Genomic DNA, 14,354 nt, shown 5'->3' with positions numbered 1-14,354 from the left:
TCCTTTTCCCTTTCCCCTTTCCTTTTCCCTTTCCCCTTTCCTTTTCCCTTTCCCCTTTCCTTTCCTCCTTTCCTTTCCTTTTCCCTTTCCTTTTTTCTTTCCTTCCCTTGTCTCTTTCCTTTTCCCTTTTCTTTCCCTTCTCTCTTTCCTTTCCTCTCCTCTTTCCTTTTTCATTTCCTTTTCTCTTTCCTTTCCTTTTTCTTTCCTCTTTCTTTTCTCCTTTCCCTTCCCGAAATTTCCTTTTCTTTCCGTTCCCGAAACTTCCTTTCCTTTCCTGAAATTTCCTTTCCTTCTTTTCCTTCCCTCTCCCCCTTCAACCCACACTTCCTCCTCATCTCAGGGATGATCCCCTCCCGCTCTCCCTCCCGGTGCCCTGATCCCAAGCCCTCTCCCCTCACTCCCTGCATCCACCAGCACCCTCCCTACTCCCACGCGTGCCCCGGATCCCGAGAGTCACCCGCCCCGTGACTCTCCCTTGGTTGCGCTGGAAACACCACCGAGCCCAAACCACTTTCCTTGCCCGTTCCGGTCATCCCACAGCTGGGACAAACCCTGCTCCGGGCAGGGCTTGTGCAACTGGGAAGCGTTGCTCCATAGCCCCCTTCCTGCCCCATGCCTTCCCACCCCGGGGCTGTTTTCTGTCCCGTTGTTTTCCTCCCCCTGGTAGGATGCAACCCCCTGAAACGCAGCGGGAGGAGGCGGCTGCAGCCCCTGGACCCTCCATGGGACGAGCCCGCAGCTCTCGGCAGAATTCCCAGCTTCCCAGGGCTCTTTTCTCCTCTGGGACGAGCCCGCTGCAATAGCACAGCTGGAAACAATCGGCAGGATTTCACCCGGTGACTCAGAGCGGGTCTGTTGTCTTCCCAAATCCGAGGGACCGAGCAGCCCCCAAAACTCCCCCTGTCCTGGGGACACTGTCACAGTCAGGATGGGGGGACGCGGAGGCCAGACCTGCCTCTATCTGTCAATTTAAATCAGGATGTTCGGGTGTGTTTAAGATGCCAGGTGCATCTTCCCAGCAAAGAAATCCCACAGCTCTCCGAGGAAAAACGCCGGGGTATCACCACCGTGGGGGTTCCCCGTCCCTGTGTTCCGATCCCAGGACACGGGACCCCGGGTGCCTCCCCAACATGTCAGTGCATCATTTGGACAACGGGAACACCCACCCGCCCACGCCAGGGAGCTGTGAATCCCCAAATCCCGCCGCCTGGAAAGAGTGAAAGGCTTAAAGCCTTGGTGGGTGTTTAGTCTGGGGAAACCGGAGCTGGGGAAGACGTGGGAAAAGGACACTGGGGAGGGGAAGGCGATGCTCTGGTTCCCAGGAAGGGGAGAAAGGCTGGGATGAGTGAGGAAGCACCAGCCGGTGTTAATCCAGTGCTCCCGGGGAGGGGAGAGCTTGGCTCTTCTCCGCAGGACTATCCCAGCCTTGTTTGCTCCGCGTGCGAATATCCAGGACGAGCTGCCAAAGCCGCCGTTCCCGGCCAGCCGCATCCCTCCATCCGGCTCCCGCCGCTGCCAAAACCCTCCGCGTCTAACGAGCTCTAAATTAGGTTATTCAGACAGTGCCACAAACACTTCCAAAGGGAGCGCTGAGCTGGAGGAAGGCGAGAAAATCCCAGCGCGGCCGCCCCGGGCTGTGCCGCTGACAAAGAGCAGGCGGACACGGCTTCTCCGGGCGGCAGCGGCTCTTTGGGAATAACCTGGCTTGGCAAGAACAGGGAAAAGCGGTGGAATAGGCACCCACTCTCCACCCCTCACCGCTGGCTGGCGAGGAGAAGCCGTAGGGAGCCAGCAAGAGTTTTGGAAAAAAAAAAAAAACCCAACCTAAAATTCCTTGTGGGTTCTTCAAGTTTTTCCAGCTCCTCATTTGTTTCTGGGTTTCGTGGCTGCTTTTTCTTCCGTTTTGGGTTGTTTTTATTCTGGAATGTGACCGGCGAGAAGGGGGTCACGTCGGAAGCGTGACGGACGGGAGGGATTCGTCATACGGGGTGATGAGACTTTCTCAAAATCGTTTTCCCCTCCCCAAATAGCTGCAGTTTATGCAAATGAACCCAAGGAAAAGAGGACGCGGTGCATCGGGCTGCCCACGCTGGGTTCTCTCCCCGGGGAGGTGGAGGAGGGAGATGTCTGCGGTTCCACCCCTGTGTGAACACCTATCCCGGCTCCGAGGGGGACCCATCCCTCACCACAGAGGAGGATGGTCGCTGTGGCCAGCTGTGCTCAACGTCAGACCCTCCAGCAGCTGGGGAAGGAATCGGGATCAGGTGAAAGCCTGCCCCTGCCAGGCTGCTCTGACACCCCCAGCCACATCTGCCCTGCGTGGCTGTCTCTTGTGCCTGTACCCAGTGCCTTGGAGGCATGACCAGATAGTCCCAAAAAACCTTCTCCATGCCAGGCTTTCCCCATCGAGCAGTGCAAGGACAGGAACAGCAACATCACCTGGTCCTTTGGAGTGTCCAGCCACAGATGGTGCAACAAGGGGCAATGCCCACTTCCAAAAGGGGTTATTTTTGTCACAGTTCTTCCTCCTTCTCTCGTCAAGCAACCCATTTCTGCTGAATTTGGCCTACTGGTGGCTGTCAAGGAACTTCCTGGTGGTGGTGGAAACACCCAGCACTTGGGTCTCTTCTCCATCAAAAGAGATGCAGGAGTGTGAAGTGTCAGTGCTCAGCTGGAAACACATCCCTGGGATCACCACAGAATCCCAGAACGGTTTGGGATGGGAGGGACCTTAAAGCCCATCTCATTCTATACCCCTGCCATGGCCAGGGACACCTCCTGTTATCCCAGGTTGCTCCAAGCCCTGTCCAACCTGGCCCTGAACACTTCCAGGGATGGGGCAGCCACAGCTTCTCTGGGCAACCTGTGCCAATGCATCCTCCCTGGCACTTGGAGCACTGCAGCAGGGCTGGCACTAACTACTCCAGGGATCAGGACAGGCATTGTCCTCCTGGTAAATCAGCTCTCCAGAGGTCTGCTTCCCAATCTTCACCCTGGGGAAAACCTGAGGGATCCCACCACATCTTCCCCCTGCTCCCCACTTCTGGGATCACCCCAGGGAGCTGACAGCAGTTTGTGGGTGCTGCTCCAGGACCCGGGATGCTGGACCAGCTAAAGAAGGCAGAGAGTGTGTTTTCCAGGCGTATTTTTGGGGGTTATCACTCGAATTCCTTCCCAGGGCTGGCTGAATTTCCTCTCCCCCGGGGCCCAGGCAGGAAGCAGCTCCTGGGTTCACATTCAGCCCTAGTGAGGGCAGCACTTCAACATCAACCGTTGTCCAGAGCTGAGCTGCAACGAGTTTTACCTTCCAGAACTGGGACTTCCACTGGCACAGCCACAAACAGTCCCTGCCTTCTCTTCCAGAGAAGTCACGAGTTCCCTTCATGCAGTGTAAGAACTGCAGCCCATCACTAAAACATGCCATGTTGATGTCTGGCCCCTTAGACTTCCTTTCCCACCCCTCCTGTCATCTTGATACTTCCCTGTGCTTCGTGTACACTCATCCAGCCTAGCAAAGAGGGGCCTGAAAGCAGACAGGCAGGGTTTCATGCTTATTCATCATCACATGCATCCTGCAAGGTGGTGTGTGTGTTGTGCAGTGGAGTTTCTGTGGTTAGAAAGGCCTCTGCTTTTCCTGGAAGAAGCTCTGGGGGCTTTTCCTGCAGTTTGCTGGTGGGACAGAGGAGCACTGACGTGGGCTGGGGTAACAGGGGGTTCAGCAGAGGTACCACCACACAGCAGGTGTGTGGGATGAGGTGCAGGTAGAAGTGGTACCTGGTCAGGTTGAATCATGTCATAGAATCACAGACTGGTTTGGGGTGGAAGGGACCTGAAAGATCATCCAGTTCCAGCCCCCTTGTAACAGTAAGGGATGCCTTCCACTAGACCAGGTTGCTCCAAGCCCTGTGACACCCCCAGGGACTCAGCCTCAGCCCCCCTGTTTTATCTCCTGGGGGCTCAGCCCCAGGCCCCTGCCCTAAAGTTTCACCCCCTGCCCTAAAGTTTCACCCCCCTAAAGTTTCAGCCCCCCTTACCGATAACTCCCCACCCTGTTCTTGGACCAAACTCCCTTACCCGTGACCACCCCCGGGGCTCAGCCCTGTCCCCTTTCCGGCACTCCCCGCTCCAGAGGGGCTCAGCTCCAACTCCCTGCCTTCCAGTGCTTCATCCCAGAGCCCCTCCCCCGCAACCCCCCCGGCACTCACCTCCGGCCCCTTCCCCTCCCTCTTCCCGGGAGCCGCGGCTCTCCCGGGGGAGCAGCGCATCCCCCCTCCCCTCAGCCGCGCCGGGCGGGCCGGGCGGCGAGAAGGGGCCGTCCCGGGGGCCGTGCCCGGCTGTACCGCACCTCCTTCCCTTCTCCCTCCTCCTCCTTCTCCCTCCTCCTTCCCTCCCTCCCTCCCTCCACGGGGGCCGCCCGCCCCGCCGGGACAGTCTCCGCCGGCAGCCGCGGCGCGGTGCGGTGCGGGATATCCACCCCATCCCGCTGCGGGACATCCAGCCCATCTCGTGGCGGTGCGGGACATCCATTCCATCCCGCGACAGTGCGGGACATCATCCCATCCCATCCCGGTGCGGTGCGGGACATCCATCCCACTCGGTCCAGTGCGGAGCGGGACATCCCGACGCGGAACGGGACATCCCATCCCGCTGCGGCGCATCCCGGCGCGGGCCATCCCGATGGAGACGAAGGGCTACCAGTGCCGCAGCAGCCGCTACATCGAGAGCGGGCAGTCGGCGGTGCCCAGCTCGGTGCTGTTCGCCGCCGGCCTTTTGGGGAACGTCCTGGCCTTGCTGCTGCTGGGCCAGCACCGGCGGCGTTCCCGGTCGCCCGGGGGCCGCCCGCCGCGGGTCTCGGCGTTCTACGTGCTGGTGACCGTGCTGGCCGTCACCGACCTGCTGGGCAAGTGCCTGCTGAGCCCCATCGTGCTGGCCGCCTACGCCTACAACCGCAGCCTCAGCGAGCTGGGGCCGGGCGGGCGCGGCGAGGACGAGCCGGGCGTCCTCTGCCAGCTCTTCGCCTTCCTCATGGCCTTCTTCGGGCTGGCCCCCACCCTGCTGCTGCTGGCCATGGCGCTGGAGTGCTGGCTCTCCCTGGGGCACCCCTACTTCTACCGGCGGCACCTCACCCGCCGGCTGGGCGTCACTCTGGGGCCGGCGGCGGCCGGGCTGTGCGCCCTGTTCTGCGCCCTGCCGCTGCTGGGCTTCGGGGTGCCCATGCAGTACTGCCCGGGCACGTGGTGCTTCATCCGCATGGCCGGCGGGGGCCCGCGGGAGCTGGGCTTCCCCGTGCTCTACGCCGGCCTCATGGGGCTGCTGGTGCTGGCCATCGGCGCCTGCAACGTGAGCAGCATGAGGCACCTGTACGGCATGGCCCGGCGGCAGCCCCGCAGAGGGGCCCCCCCCGCCGCCGCCCCCCGCATGGAGGAGCTCGACCACCTCGTCCTGCTCGGGCTCATGACCGTCCTCTTCACCGTCTGCTCCCTGCCGCTCATCGTGAGTAAGCCCGGCGGCCCCCTCCTCCTCCTGAAGACATCCCCCCTCGCCGGGTCTCAGCCCCTTCCTGTGCCCCTGGGAGCTCGGGTGGTTGATTTAAACCCCCCCCTCCACGCCCCAAATACCTGCCATCCCTTCCCCAGGTTAACTCCCTTGGGAAATAATCCTTCCTCACCATCACCTCCTCCCAAGGAGGTTGGATTGTTGATTTGGCCCCCTTGGAATAGCCCCTCGCACTGTCCCTGGGGGTCAGGCCGTTACCTAAAACCCCTTACAACAACCCCCCCAGCGGCCCCCCCAGCATCACTCAGTCCTGGGGGAGGTCAAACTGTTGATTTTTCCCTTTGGAATAAAACCTGGCACCACCCCCTGATTCTGGGGTCTCAGGGCAATACTTTGTGCCCCTCTAAATACTCCCACACTCTGGCCACAGACTTGCCTAAAATCCCTTGGAATAACCCCCCCATCATCACCACCCACTCCTGGGGGGGTCAGGCCGTTGCTTTAGGTCCTTGGAATAAACCCTGGCACCACCACCCACGCCCAGAGGTGTCGGGGGTTCATTGCCTTAGTCCCCTCTGGATAACCCTGCCTCCAAAGTTTAGGTTACTGCTTTAATGCCCTTGGAATAAGCCCTCCTGGCATCACTATCCCATTCTGGGAGGCTGCCCACCCTCAACACTAACAGCATGTCTCCAATCCTTAATTTATTGCTTTAAACCTAATGGAATAACACCCCCCGCCCCTCCCCCCCCCCCCCGTCACCATCACTGTGCCAGAGGGGTCAGAGGGGTCGGGGAATTACTTCTCCTCCTCTCTGAGTGTCCCCTACCCTGACCCAGGGATGTGGCTGTTGCTTTAACCCCCCTGGAATAACACCCTGTCCTGGGATGGGAGGGGTTAATTCATTGCTTTAATTCTGCTGGAATAACCACAACACCCCCACGGCCCTGTCCTGGGGGTTGATTCATTGCTCAAACTTCCTTGGAATACCCCCCATCCAACCCAACCCTGCCCTGGGGAGGGTCAGGTCATTCCATTGCCCCCCCTGGAATACCCACCCCCAGCACTCTGTCCCCAGAGTGCTTTAACCCCCCTGGAATAACCCCCCCATCACCACTACTCTGTCCCAGAGGTGTTTGGGGGGATCAGATAATTGGTTTGGTCTCATTGGAGGGTCCCCCGTCCCATCACAGGGATCTATTGGCTGTTTTAACTCCGTTGGAACAACACCCACCCCCTTCCATCACCACCCCTCTGTTCCTCTGGGGTTGCCCCAGAGGTGTTTAAGTTTTGGGGGGATGTCAGTTCATTGCATCAGTCTCTCCAGTAATCCCCCCCCCATTCCCAACCCCCTGTCCCAAAGGTGCTGAGCAGACCCTTTGAACTGCACCAGATTTCATGGCCTGGGGGAAAAACCCTCTGAAATCCTCCCATTTCTCCCTCAGGAATGGGGCTCCCAGTAGTGGGGTGGGGATGGGAGACCCCCCAGCATGAGAGAGCCCTTGTTGCCCCCCTCCAACTCCTGGGGCCGGATCCTGCAGCCCCACTTTGGCATCACCCTCTGTAGGCAGAGCCAGTGCCACAGGGGGGGCTCCCCGAGATCAGGGTGGGGGTTGGGTCTGCAGGTGCTGCCACTGCCCTTGGTGACAACTGCCACCTCCTTTTCCTGTGCACTCTATCACCGCTGGAATCAAAATAGTGACACATCAGCCGCCAGCAGCCCTGTCACAACTGGCTCATACTGGTTTTGTGATCACTTCAGTGAAAGCCCTGGGGTCCCCAAACCACCGGGGTGAATCCCTGCCAAGATCTGCAAACAAGCAGGGTGAATCCCTGAGATGTCTTGGAGTCCAGTATCCACGGCAGCGGGGGCAGCACGAGTGAGGTGTCCCAACCAGCACCCACTGCTGCAGCCTGTGGAGGTTGAATGCTTCCTTCATCCATGAAACAATCCCAGACACCAGGGACACCTCTCCAGCTCTAACATCCTGGCCCTGACACGGAGTCCCTGTGCCATAACCAACCGTGATCCAGCCCCAACTCCCGGTCGGATCTGCAACCCACAACATGTGCTGGTGTGATGTGTAGGGGTATCGAGGGGTTAAAACTTCTTTTCCTGCCCCCCCCCCCCCCCCCCCGGGATTTTTTTTTTATCGCTGTAGCAAGATCTTCCTTAATTTTCCCCTACTTCCTTGATTTCTTTGCCAGATCCGGGCGTACATGGGGGCCTTCGCCGCCGACATCAACGAGAACGCCGACCTCAGCGCCCTGCGGTTCCTCTCCGTGAACTCCATCGTGGATCCCTGGGTCTTCATCATCTTCCGCACCTCCGTGTTCCGCTCGTTCGTCCGCAGGGTTTGCCGGAGGCTCCAATCCCGCAAGTCCAGCCTGAAAGGGTCCGACCCGGGCGGTGACGGCCAGTTCTGTCCCCCGGGCTGGCGCAGGACAGACCCCCCGCAGCTCGGCATCCCCTGAGATGTGGCTCTGGCAGAAGCCGGCGGCTGCTGATGAGGATAAGGAGCCTTCGGCCCCCCATTCCTGCCCTGGAGCATCCCGAGGCAGCACAGGGCTGTGGCAGGGAGGGACAGCGTCCAGCTCGCGGCGAGGGGCGCTGTGAAGGGTTTCTGTCCCCTCCCCAGGCTGCTGTTTCGCCCCGGAGAGGAACCGGGGCGGGGCTCCCCGGGTACCTGCGAATTTTCCGAGCAGCAGCGCTTTGCGGAGGGTTTGGGGAGGGCCCGGCTCCAGGAAAGCAGGAGGGGTTCGGTGTGTGGCTTCAGGGCAGGGAGGACACGCAGGGAGGAGAACTGTGTGTGCGTCCCCATCGAATAAAGCGGTTCAGAGCCCTGTTCCATTGCCTTGTCCTGTGCGTGATCCCCTTCCACGCCAAGGGGGGTTATCTGGAGCTGTTTTGGGGTGTCCCCGGACTGGGCAAGGGGTGTGAGGGAGCCTTTGGGGGTGTGGAGATTCAGGACGTTTAGCAGCAGCTTCTGGTGTGACAAGGAGCCGGCGGGCAGGGAGGGTCTCTCTCTGGGATGCCCGTCAGGATCCTTCATATCCCCCGAGCAGGGCTGTGGTTTCTCTGCCCTTCTCTTGCTCTTCTCTGGAAAATCGATTCCTCCAAGTGCTGCTGTTGTGTTTGTGTTACTCAGATGTACCTGTCTTGCTGTAATTATTTTAATTCAGTATTTATGATCATCCCAAGCCCTAATAAGAGCAATAATTGAGAGAACACAGAGCCTGGTACGAGCTCTCGGTGCAAGCGTGCAGACAAACGATTATTTTAATGAAAGGTCCATTTCCCCTCAACCACACATATTAACTGGGTTTAATATCTGCCTCAAGTGACCATTTAGGCCAAAAAAATTATGATGACCAACTGTTTGGTGTCCTTGGAGGAGAGAGGGAGAATATTTCCCTCTGTTTAGTTAAGCCTTACAAGGTGTAGCCGTGTTCCTGCCCGCTCTCACGTGATGTTTACTCTTGGTGTCAAATAGATTCTGCTTTTGAAGGAAGGAACTCTATCTTGGGGCTTTTTGGAGGTGACCTGCTTGGGTTGGCTCTGGCTGTTTGATCAGCCAGGTTTTCCCAGCTGGAGGAATGGGAAGAGCTTTGTTTGGGGATGTTCTGGGGGGACCTTCAAGCTCCCTGCTTGATGTCTCTCCTCAGGGATTTCTAAGGAGAAAGAAGTGAAGTGAGGGTTGTTTCAGGCACTGGTTTCATGTTACTGGCTTGGTATTGACTTGGAGATGGCTCACGTGGGGCTGCAGAGTCAACAGCTCTGAGCCTGCGCCGTGGCTTTCCCTGGACCTGTTCCACCGTGGCCAGATGAGATAATGGTTCTGGAAAACCTTGCTGTCACCCCCCCTAACCCGGGGTCTCCTTCACTGTACAGATCCATGCTCCCCTCGGGATAGATGGACCAGGCATGGCCAGACTGGGAGTGTTCAGCAACACAGAATCACAGAATTGTTAAGGTGGAAAAGACCTCCAAGACCATCGATCCAACAATTAATGTGAGCTGTGGGTGCTCTGTGTGTGCCCAGGTTGAGATAGGGCATCATCTGCCCATGATCCCAGCAAGGATTCACTCCCAGAGAGGCTTCAGGAGAGGTCCCTGTCCCAGGAAAGGTCCCTGTCCCAGGAAAGGTCCCTGCCCTAGGAAAGGTCCCTGCCCTAGGAAAGGTCTCTTCCCCACGATATGTGTATTCAGAGCTCAGGGTAACCATGACTCATGGAAAGCAGTAATTAAATCAACACAAAACAAAGCAGGTTCTTTATTAAGGTTCAAGAATAGACTCCATCTGAGCCCTAAAATGGTGCAAACACCACGGTCTCTGTCCCATCCATGAGTTTATCATCATGGGAAACAAATCCTGGAGCCACGAGCGCAGGGGGGGGTTTGCAGGCTGCCAGGGTGACCCCCCTGTCCCTGCAGCATCCCTGTGTCCCAGCTGGGACCGTGCAAGTCCCAGTGACCTTGACACACTTATATGGCTTGGGTAGCACTTTCAGTGGGAATTCTGCCCTTCCTGGTGTCCTACCTGCTGTGGGAGCAGACCTGGAGTCTCCAGCCGGCCACTGCTGCCTCCGGGCGAGCCAAGCGCCGGCTGCAGCCAACAGGGTTTGTGCTCGGGGCTGCGCGCCCGGGCGGCCTCCCAGCAGAGAAATCATCGCTCCTCGGAGTTCCTGGGGCCCGGGACTGCTGTACCCCGTCCTCTCCAGAGATGGCAGCACGTCCCCAGCCAGGACTGCGCTCCCAGCCGGCCTGAGCACGAGGAGCAAGGAGGCGACAGATGGGATGTTCTCCGCCCCGAATCGGTCCCTTGGGCAAGCCGATTTTTCCGTGCCCAAACGTATATAGTTCGGGGGCTTCGGGGTTTATGTCAAAGCTTAGATCCCCCTTCTTCTTGCTGAGCTCGGGAAAAAACGAAAATAAAAGGAAAATAAAGTAAAAATCAAGTAAAAATTGAAATAAAAAAATCCCGGTGGAGCGGGGTTCAGTTGTAAATGTTGCTAAAAAGAACCAAAACAGCCCAGGGGCTCAGGGATCTCCAGCCAAAGAGGTGAGAGCTGCTGTGGAGCCCTCTCTGATCCCAACCTCCTCCCAGGCTCCTTGCACTGCTCAGTCATTCCCCACGGGACCCCTCTGTGCCAGATCGCTCCCAGCCATTCCCGAAGGGATGGACCTGATGCTTAATGGAGGCAATAAAGAAACGCTGCTCAGCTCGACGACGTGTCTCACACCAACAGAGCTCTTTTTGGAGCCCGTTTTATGTCCCTGCCACCTTCCAGCACTGCCAGCTGCCTTGTCCCTCACTGTCACTGGTGCCACCAGCATCACCTCCCCCCTGCATCCCTCTCCTTTTCTGGACAGGCTGGTTTTTTTTCAGTTCACGAAATCCAGGCACAACTTTGCACAAGCTCATTTCCCGACAAATTGTTTGGTTCTTGCAAAGAGCTCATTTTTTATTTATTTTTTTTTTTTTTATTATTGTCTGCCTGCATTTTTCAGCTATTCTGGAAGCAGGGAGGCACGTGCCTGGGCAGGCAGCAGTGCTGGGGCTTCCAGGCACCCCAGCCAGGGCTGTGAGACACAACCAGCCCATAAGTGGGTTGAATTATTTTTTAACCCATGGATAGCAAACCAGGGCACCAAAACCCTGACCTGTTTTGCCAGTGGAGTGAGGCTGTTGGCACAAGATAAGGGATGGGGATGGGAAGGCTTGGTAAGAAAAATGATGTCTGGCTTTGCTAAAAACAAGTCAGATGGGTTTTGGTTTAAAAGAGTTGAAGCTACCCATCCAGTCCACCCTGCCATGCACAGGAGGGCTGGTCCCTTCCAAGTCCACAGTGCCACAGCCATCCTTTAAAACCCATCAGGGATGGAGAAGGATCCCAACACCCTCCCAGCCACGGGTAGCAAACTCCAGAGGTTGAGTGCTCTATATGAAATTCATGAAGCTTTCCTATAAACCCAGGGTGTTTTCTTCAACTGGGCCCACCCTGGAAATCTTCTCTTAGGGAAAACAATGACGCTTGGGAGGATGTATGAGGGGCTGGAGCATGTCCAGAGAAGGGAACAGAGCTGGGGAAGGGTCTGGAGCAGCAGGAGCAGCTGAGGGAGCTGGGGGGGCTCAGCTTGGAGAGAAGGAGACTCAGGGGGGACCTTCTGGCTCTGCAACTCCCTGACAGGAGGGGGGAGCTGTCAGGAGCTGGGCTCTTCTGACTGAGAAGTGACAGGACAAGAGGAAATGGCCTCAAATTGCACCAGGGGAGGGTGAGATTGGATACTATGGAAAATTTCCTTGTGGAAAAGGTTGTTCAGCCCTTACACAGGCTGCTCAGAGCAGTGGTGGAGTCCTCATCCCTGGAGGGATTTAGAAGCCATGTGGATGTGGCACTTGAGGACATGGGTCAGTGGTGGCCTTGGCAGTGCTGGGGGAATGGTTTGACAGGATGATCTCAGAGGGCTTTTCCAGCGTAAACAGTTCTAGGATTCTGTATGGACCTTGTTAGGGGCAAGACACATGAACTAAACATGGAAGCAAAGGAAGAAAACAAACACTTCCCAAGAAAGGGACAAATTGTACCAAGCGGTTTGTTCCTGGTTTTGAGCTCAGAAAGGGGAATAAAAAAACAAAAGCCCAGCAATTTTCCTATTATTGCAAAAAAATCCCATCAGAGACAACTGTCAGTTGAGAAGCCCAAAGCCCCAAATGGGTATTTAAGGCTCCATTAGCTGCCAGGAAAATGAGCTCCAAGACAAGGCAAAATCCCTTCCTGAGCTGTGACACAGAGCACCAGAAAGGAGTGGGAGACTGGGAAAAGCCTTGGAGCAACCCCCCTACGGGGTGCCTACTGCTCGGAAAAGGTCTCCAGGCGTGCAGACTGGAGCTGTGGGCATGGATCAGGACAGGATTCGGCCTCATCTCCTTTTTTAACCTGAATTCGTGGACACCACAGAGGGCTGAGCATGGCAGGGTCCCATCCAGCCCTCGGGAAGCCAACAGGATGGCTCCCACCATCGGATGTGTCCACGTGCTTTGGTGGATCTGCTGGATTAGTTCCCCAGGGCTGGGAGGGGGGGTAGGAGAGCTCCTGGGAGGTGTGTTTTCCTGGTCTACCTGAGTGCAGGGTTAGTCTGGGATGGCTAAAACACCATCCCCTCCATCTCATCCATTGATTTTGCCATGGGAACAGGGAGGGCTGGAGCTGTGGTGGCCCTGCCACCCGTGAGGTGACGGCTCATCCTTCCCACTGCGCCGAAGAAGCCTTTGAGCCGTGTGGGAGAAGAAACCAAAGCCAGGACTAGCAGTGGCCCCCTCGGAAATGGAGGTGCTGTCACAAACCACAGCCCTGGAGTTTGCTGCGCACCCCATTTCCTGTACGAAGTTCCTGTTACAAAAGCAAGGGTTTAAAAATAACAGCCAAAAAATGCTCTTGTGGCCTCAACCTGCCGTGTCTGTGCTGCAGTCCTGGACGCTGCAGCGTTTCACTGTGGTTTGGGGGGCCAGGTGTGCTGAGTAAATGAAAAATGAAGTAGTTGCAGCTGCTGGAATAGTCCCAGGGCCAGGGGAGGTAAAAGACTTTCTACACTTGAGGGGTCTGGAAATAACCTGTGAAGCACCAGCTGCTTAAATAAAGGGCAGCTTGAGTGAGGGCTGGTGTCCTGAGGGATCAAAAGAGCATCCAAGACCTGTGGGCTTGAGCACGTGGATGTCCCATCCCTGGAAGTGTTCAAGGCCAGGTTGGATGGGGCTTGGAGCAACCTGGTCTAGTGGAAGGTATCCCTGCCCACGGTGGAGCGAGACAATCTTTAAGGTCATGGCCAGACACCAGCTGCAGGTTGCACTCACATGGGGAGCTCTGATGACATATAAGGGGGGGGACAACTGGGACGTGGCATGGTGCCAGCCATGGGGCAGGGAGTTCTCTGTGGGCTCCAGGTAGCTCTGGGGCCATGGGAACTTCCCACACATGCTAGTTTCAGCTGGGGCTCTCTGGTAGCCCCACACCAGGACAAGGAAGGTGGCAGTGGGGCTCACAGTGCTTTGGGGTCCTCGTGTCAGCACTGGGGCTGGCTGTACCTTGGAGGTCCTGGAGCAGCACTGGGACTCCCAGACCAGCCCAGGGCTGGCTGCATGTGGGGCTCCTGGGCAGGTACCAGTGCTGGCCATGGCACTGGGCTCCCAGATCAGCACCTTGGTGTTGGGGCTCCCAATGCCATGTGAGGACTGAGGCTGGACATGAAAGGGGCTCCTGGACCAGTACTGGGACTCTCAGACTGGCTGGAGACTGGCCATTCGAGGTGCTCCCGGTCCTCCCGGGATCATGTGCGGGGGTCTTGGATCCCACACAGGGGTTGGCTGTGCCCTGGGGCTCTCAGAGTCACATCAGGGCTCCGGGACTCTTGAACCGGCACCAGGGCTGGGCATGCAAAGGACTCCCGGAGCCTCTCCGGGGCTCCCAGCCCGGCACCGGGGATGGCCGCGCGAGGCGCTCCCGGTCGGGCACTGGAGCTGGGCGTGCTTCGGGACTCCCGGAGCGGCACCGGGGCAATACCAGCGATCCTGGGGCCGCACCGGGACCGTCGGCACGGCACCGGGACTCTCGTACCCACCCCGGGACTGGCCGTGTCCGGGGCTCCCAGACCGGCCCCGGGACTCTCGGTCCTCCGGTGTTTCGTCCGTGCGCGTCTCCCGCCGCCCCTCCCGTCCATCGCTCGGGGCCGGGGCGGTGCCGGGGGCGGCGGGCGGGGCGGGGGGCGGTGGGTGGGGCGGTGCCGTCGGGGCGGGCGGTGCCGGTGCCGGTGCCGGGGGCGGCAGCGCAGTCGGTGGTGGGGCGGCGGCGGCGGAGGG

General features: G+C 58.1%; 1 protein-coding gene across 1 annotated transcript; it reads left to right on the top strand.

Annotated features, from left to right (window-relative positions):
• Positions 1 to 4,677: 4,677 nt before the first annotated feature.
• Positions 4,678 to 8,228, top strand: PTGDR (prostaglandin D2 receptor). Its single transcript, XM_027662590.1, has 2 exons — positions 4,678 to 5,493; positions 7,705 to 8,228. The coding sequence occupies exons 1-2, from the start codon at positions 4,678 to 4,680 to the stop codon at positions 7,969 to 7,971; spliced, it is 1,083 nt and encodes a 360-aa protein (XP_027518391.1). The 3' UTR covers positions 7,972 to 8,228.
• The last annotated feature ends 6,126 nt before the right edge of the window (positions 8,229 to 14,354 follow it).

Source organism: Corapipo altera, unplaced genomic scaffold (genome assembly GCF_003945725.1).
Source record: "Corapipo altera isolate COAL_440 unplaced genomic scaffold, ASM394572v1 169, whole genome shotgun sequence".
In the NCBI taxonomy this organism is placed as follows: Eukaryota; Metazoa; Chordata; class Aves; order Passeriformes; family Pipridae; genus Corapipo; species Corapipo altera.
This window is presented reverse-complemented; position numbering and strand designations above follow the sequence as displayed.

Excerpts from the sequence above, each read along its gene's own strand:
- PTGDR (XM_027662590.1), top strand. The coding sequence starts at position 4,678 with ATGGAGACGAAGGGCTACCAGTGCCGCAGCAGCCGCTACATCGAGAGC. Across the intron at positions 5,494-7,704 it reads TCTGCTCCCTGCCGCTCATC|ATCCGGGCGTACATGGGGGC; the intron begins GTGAGTAAGCCC and ends TTTCTTTGCCAG.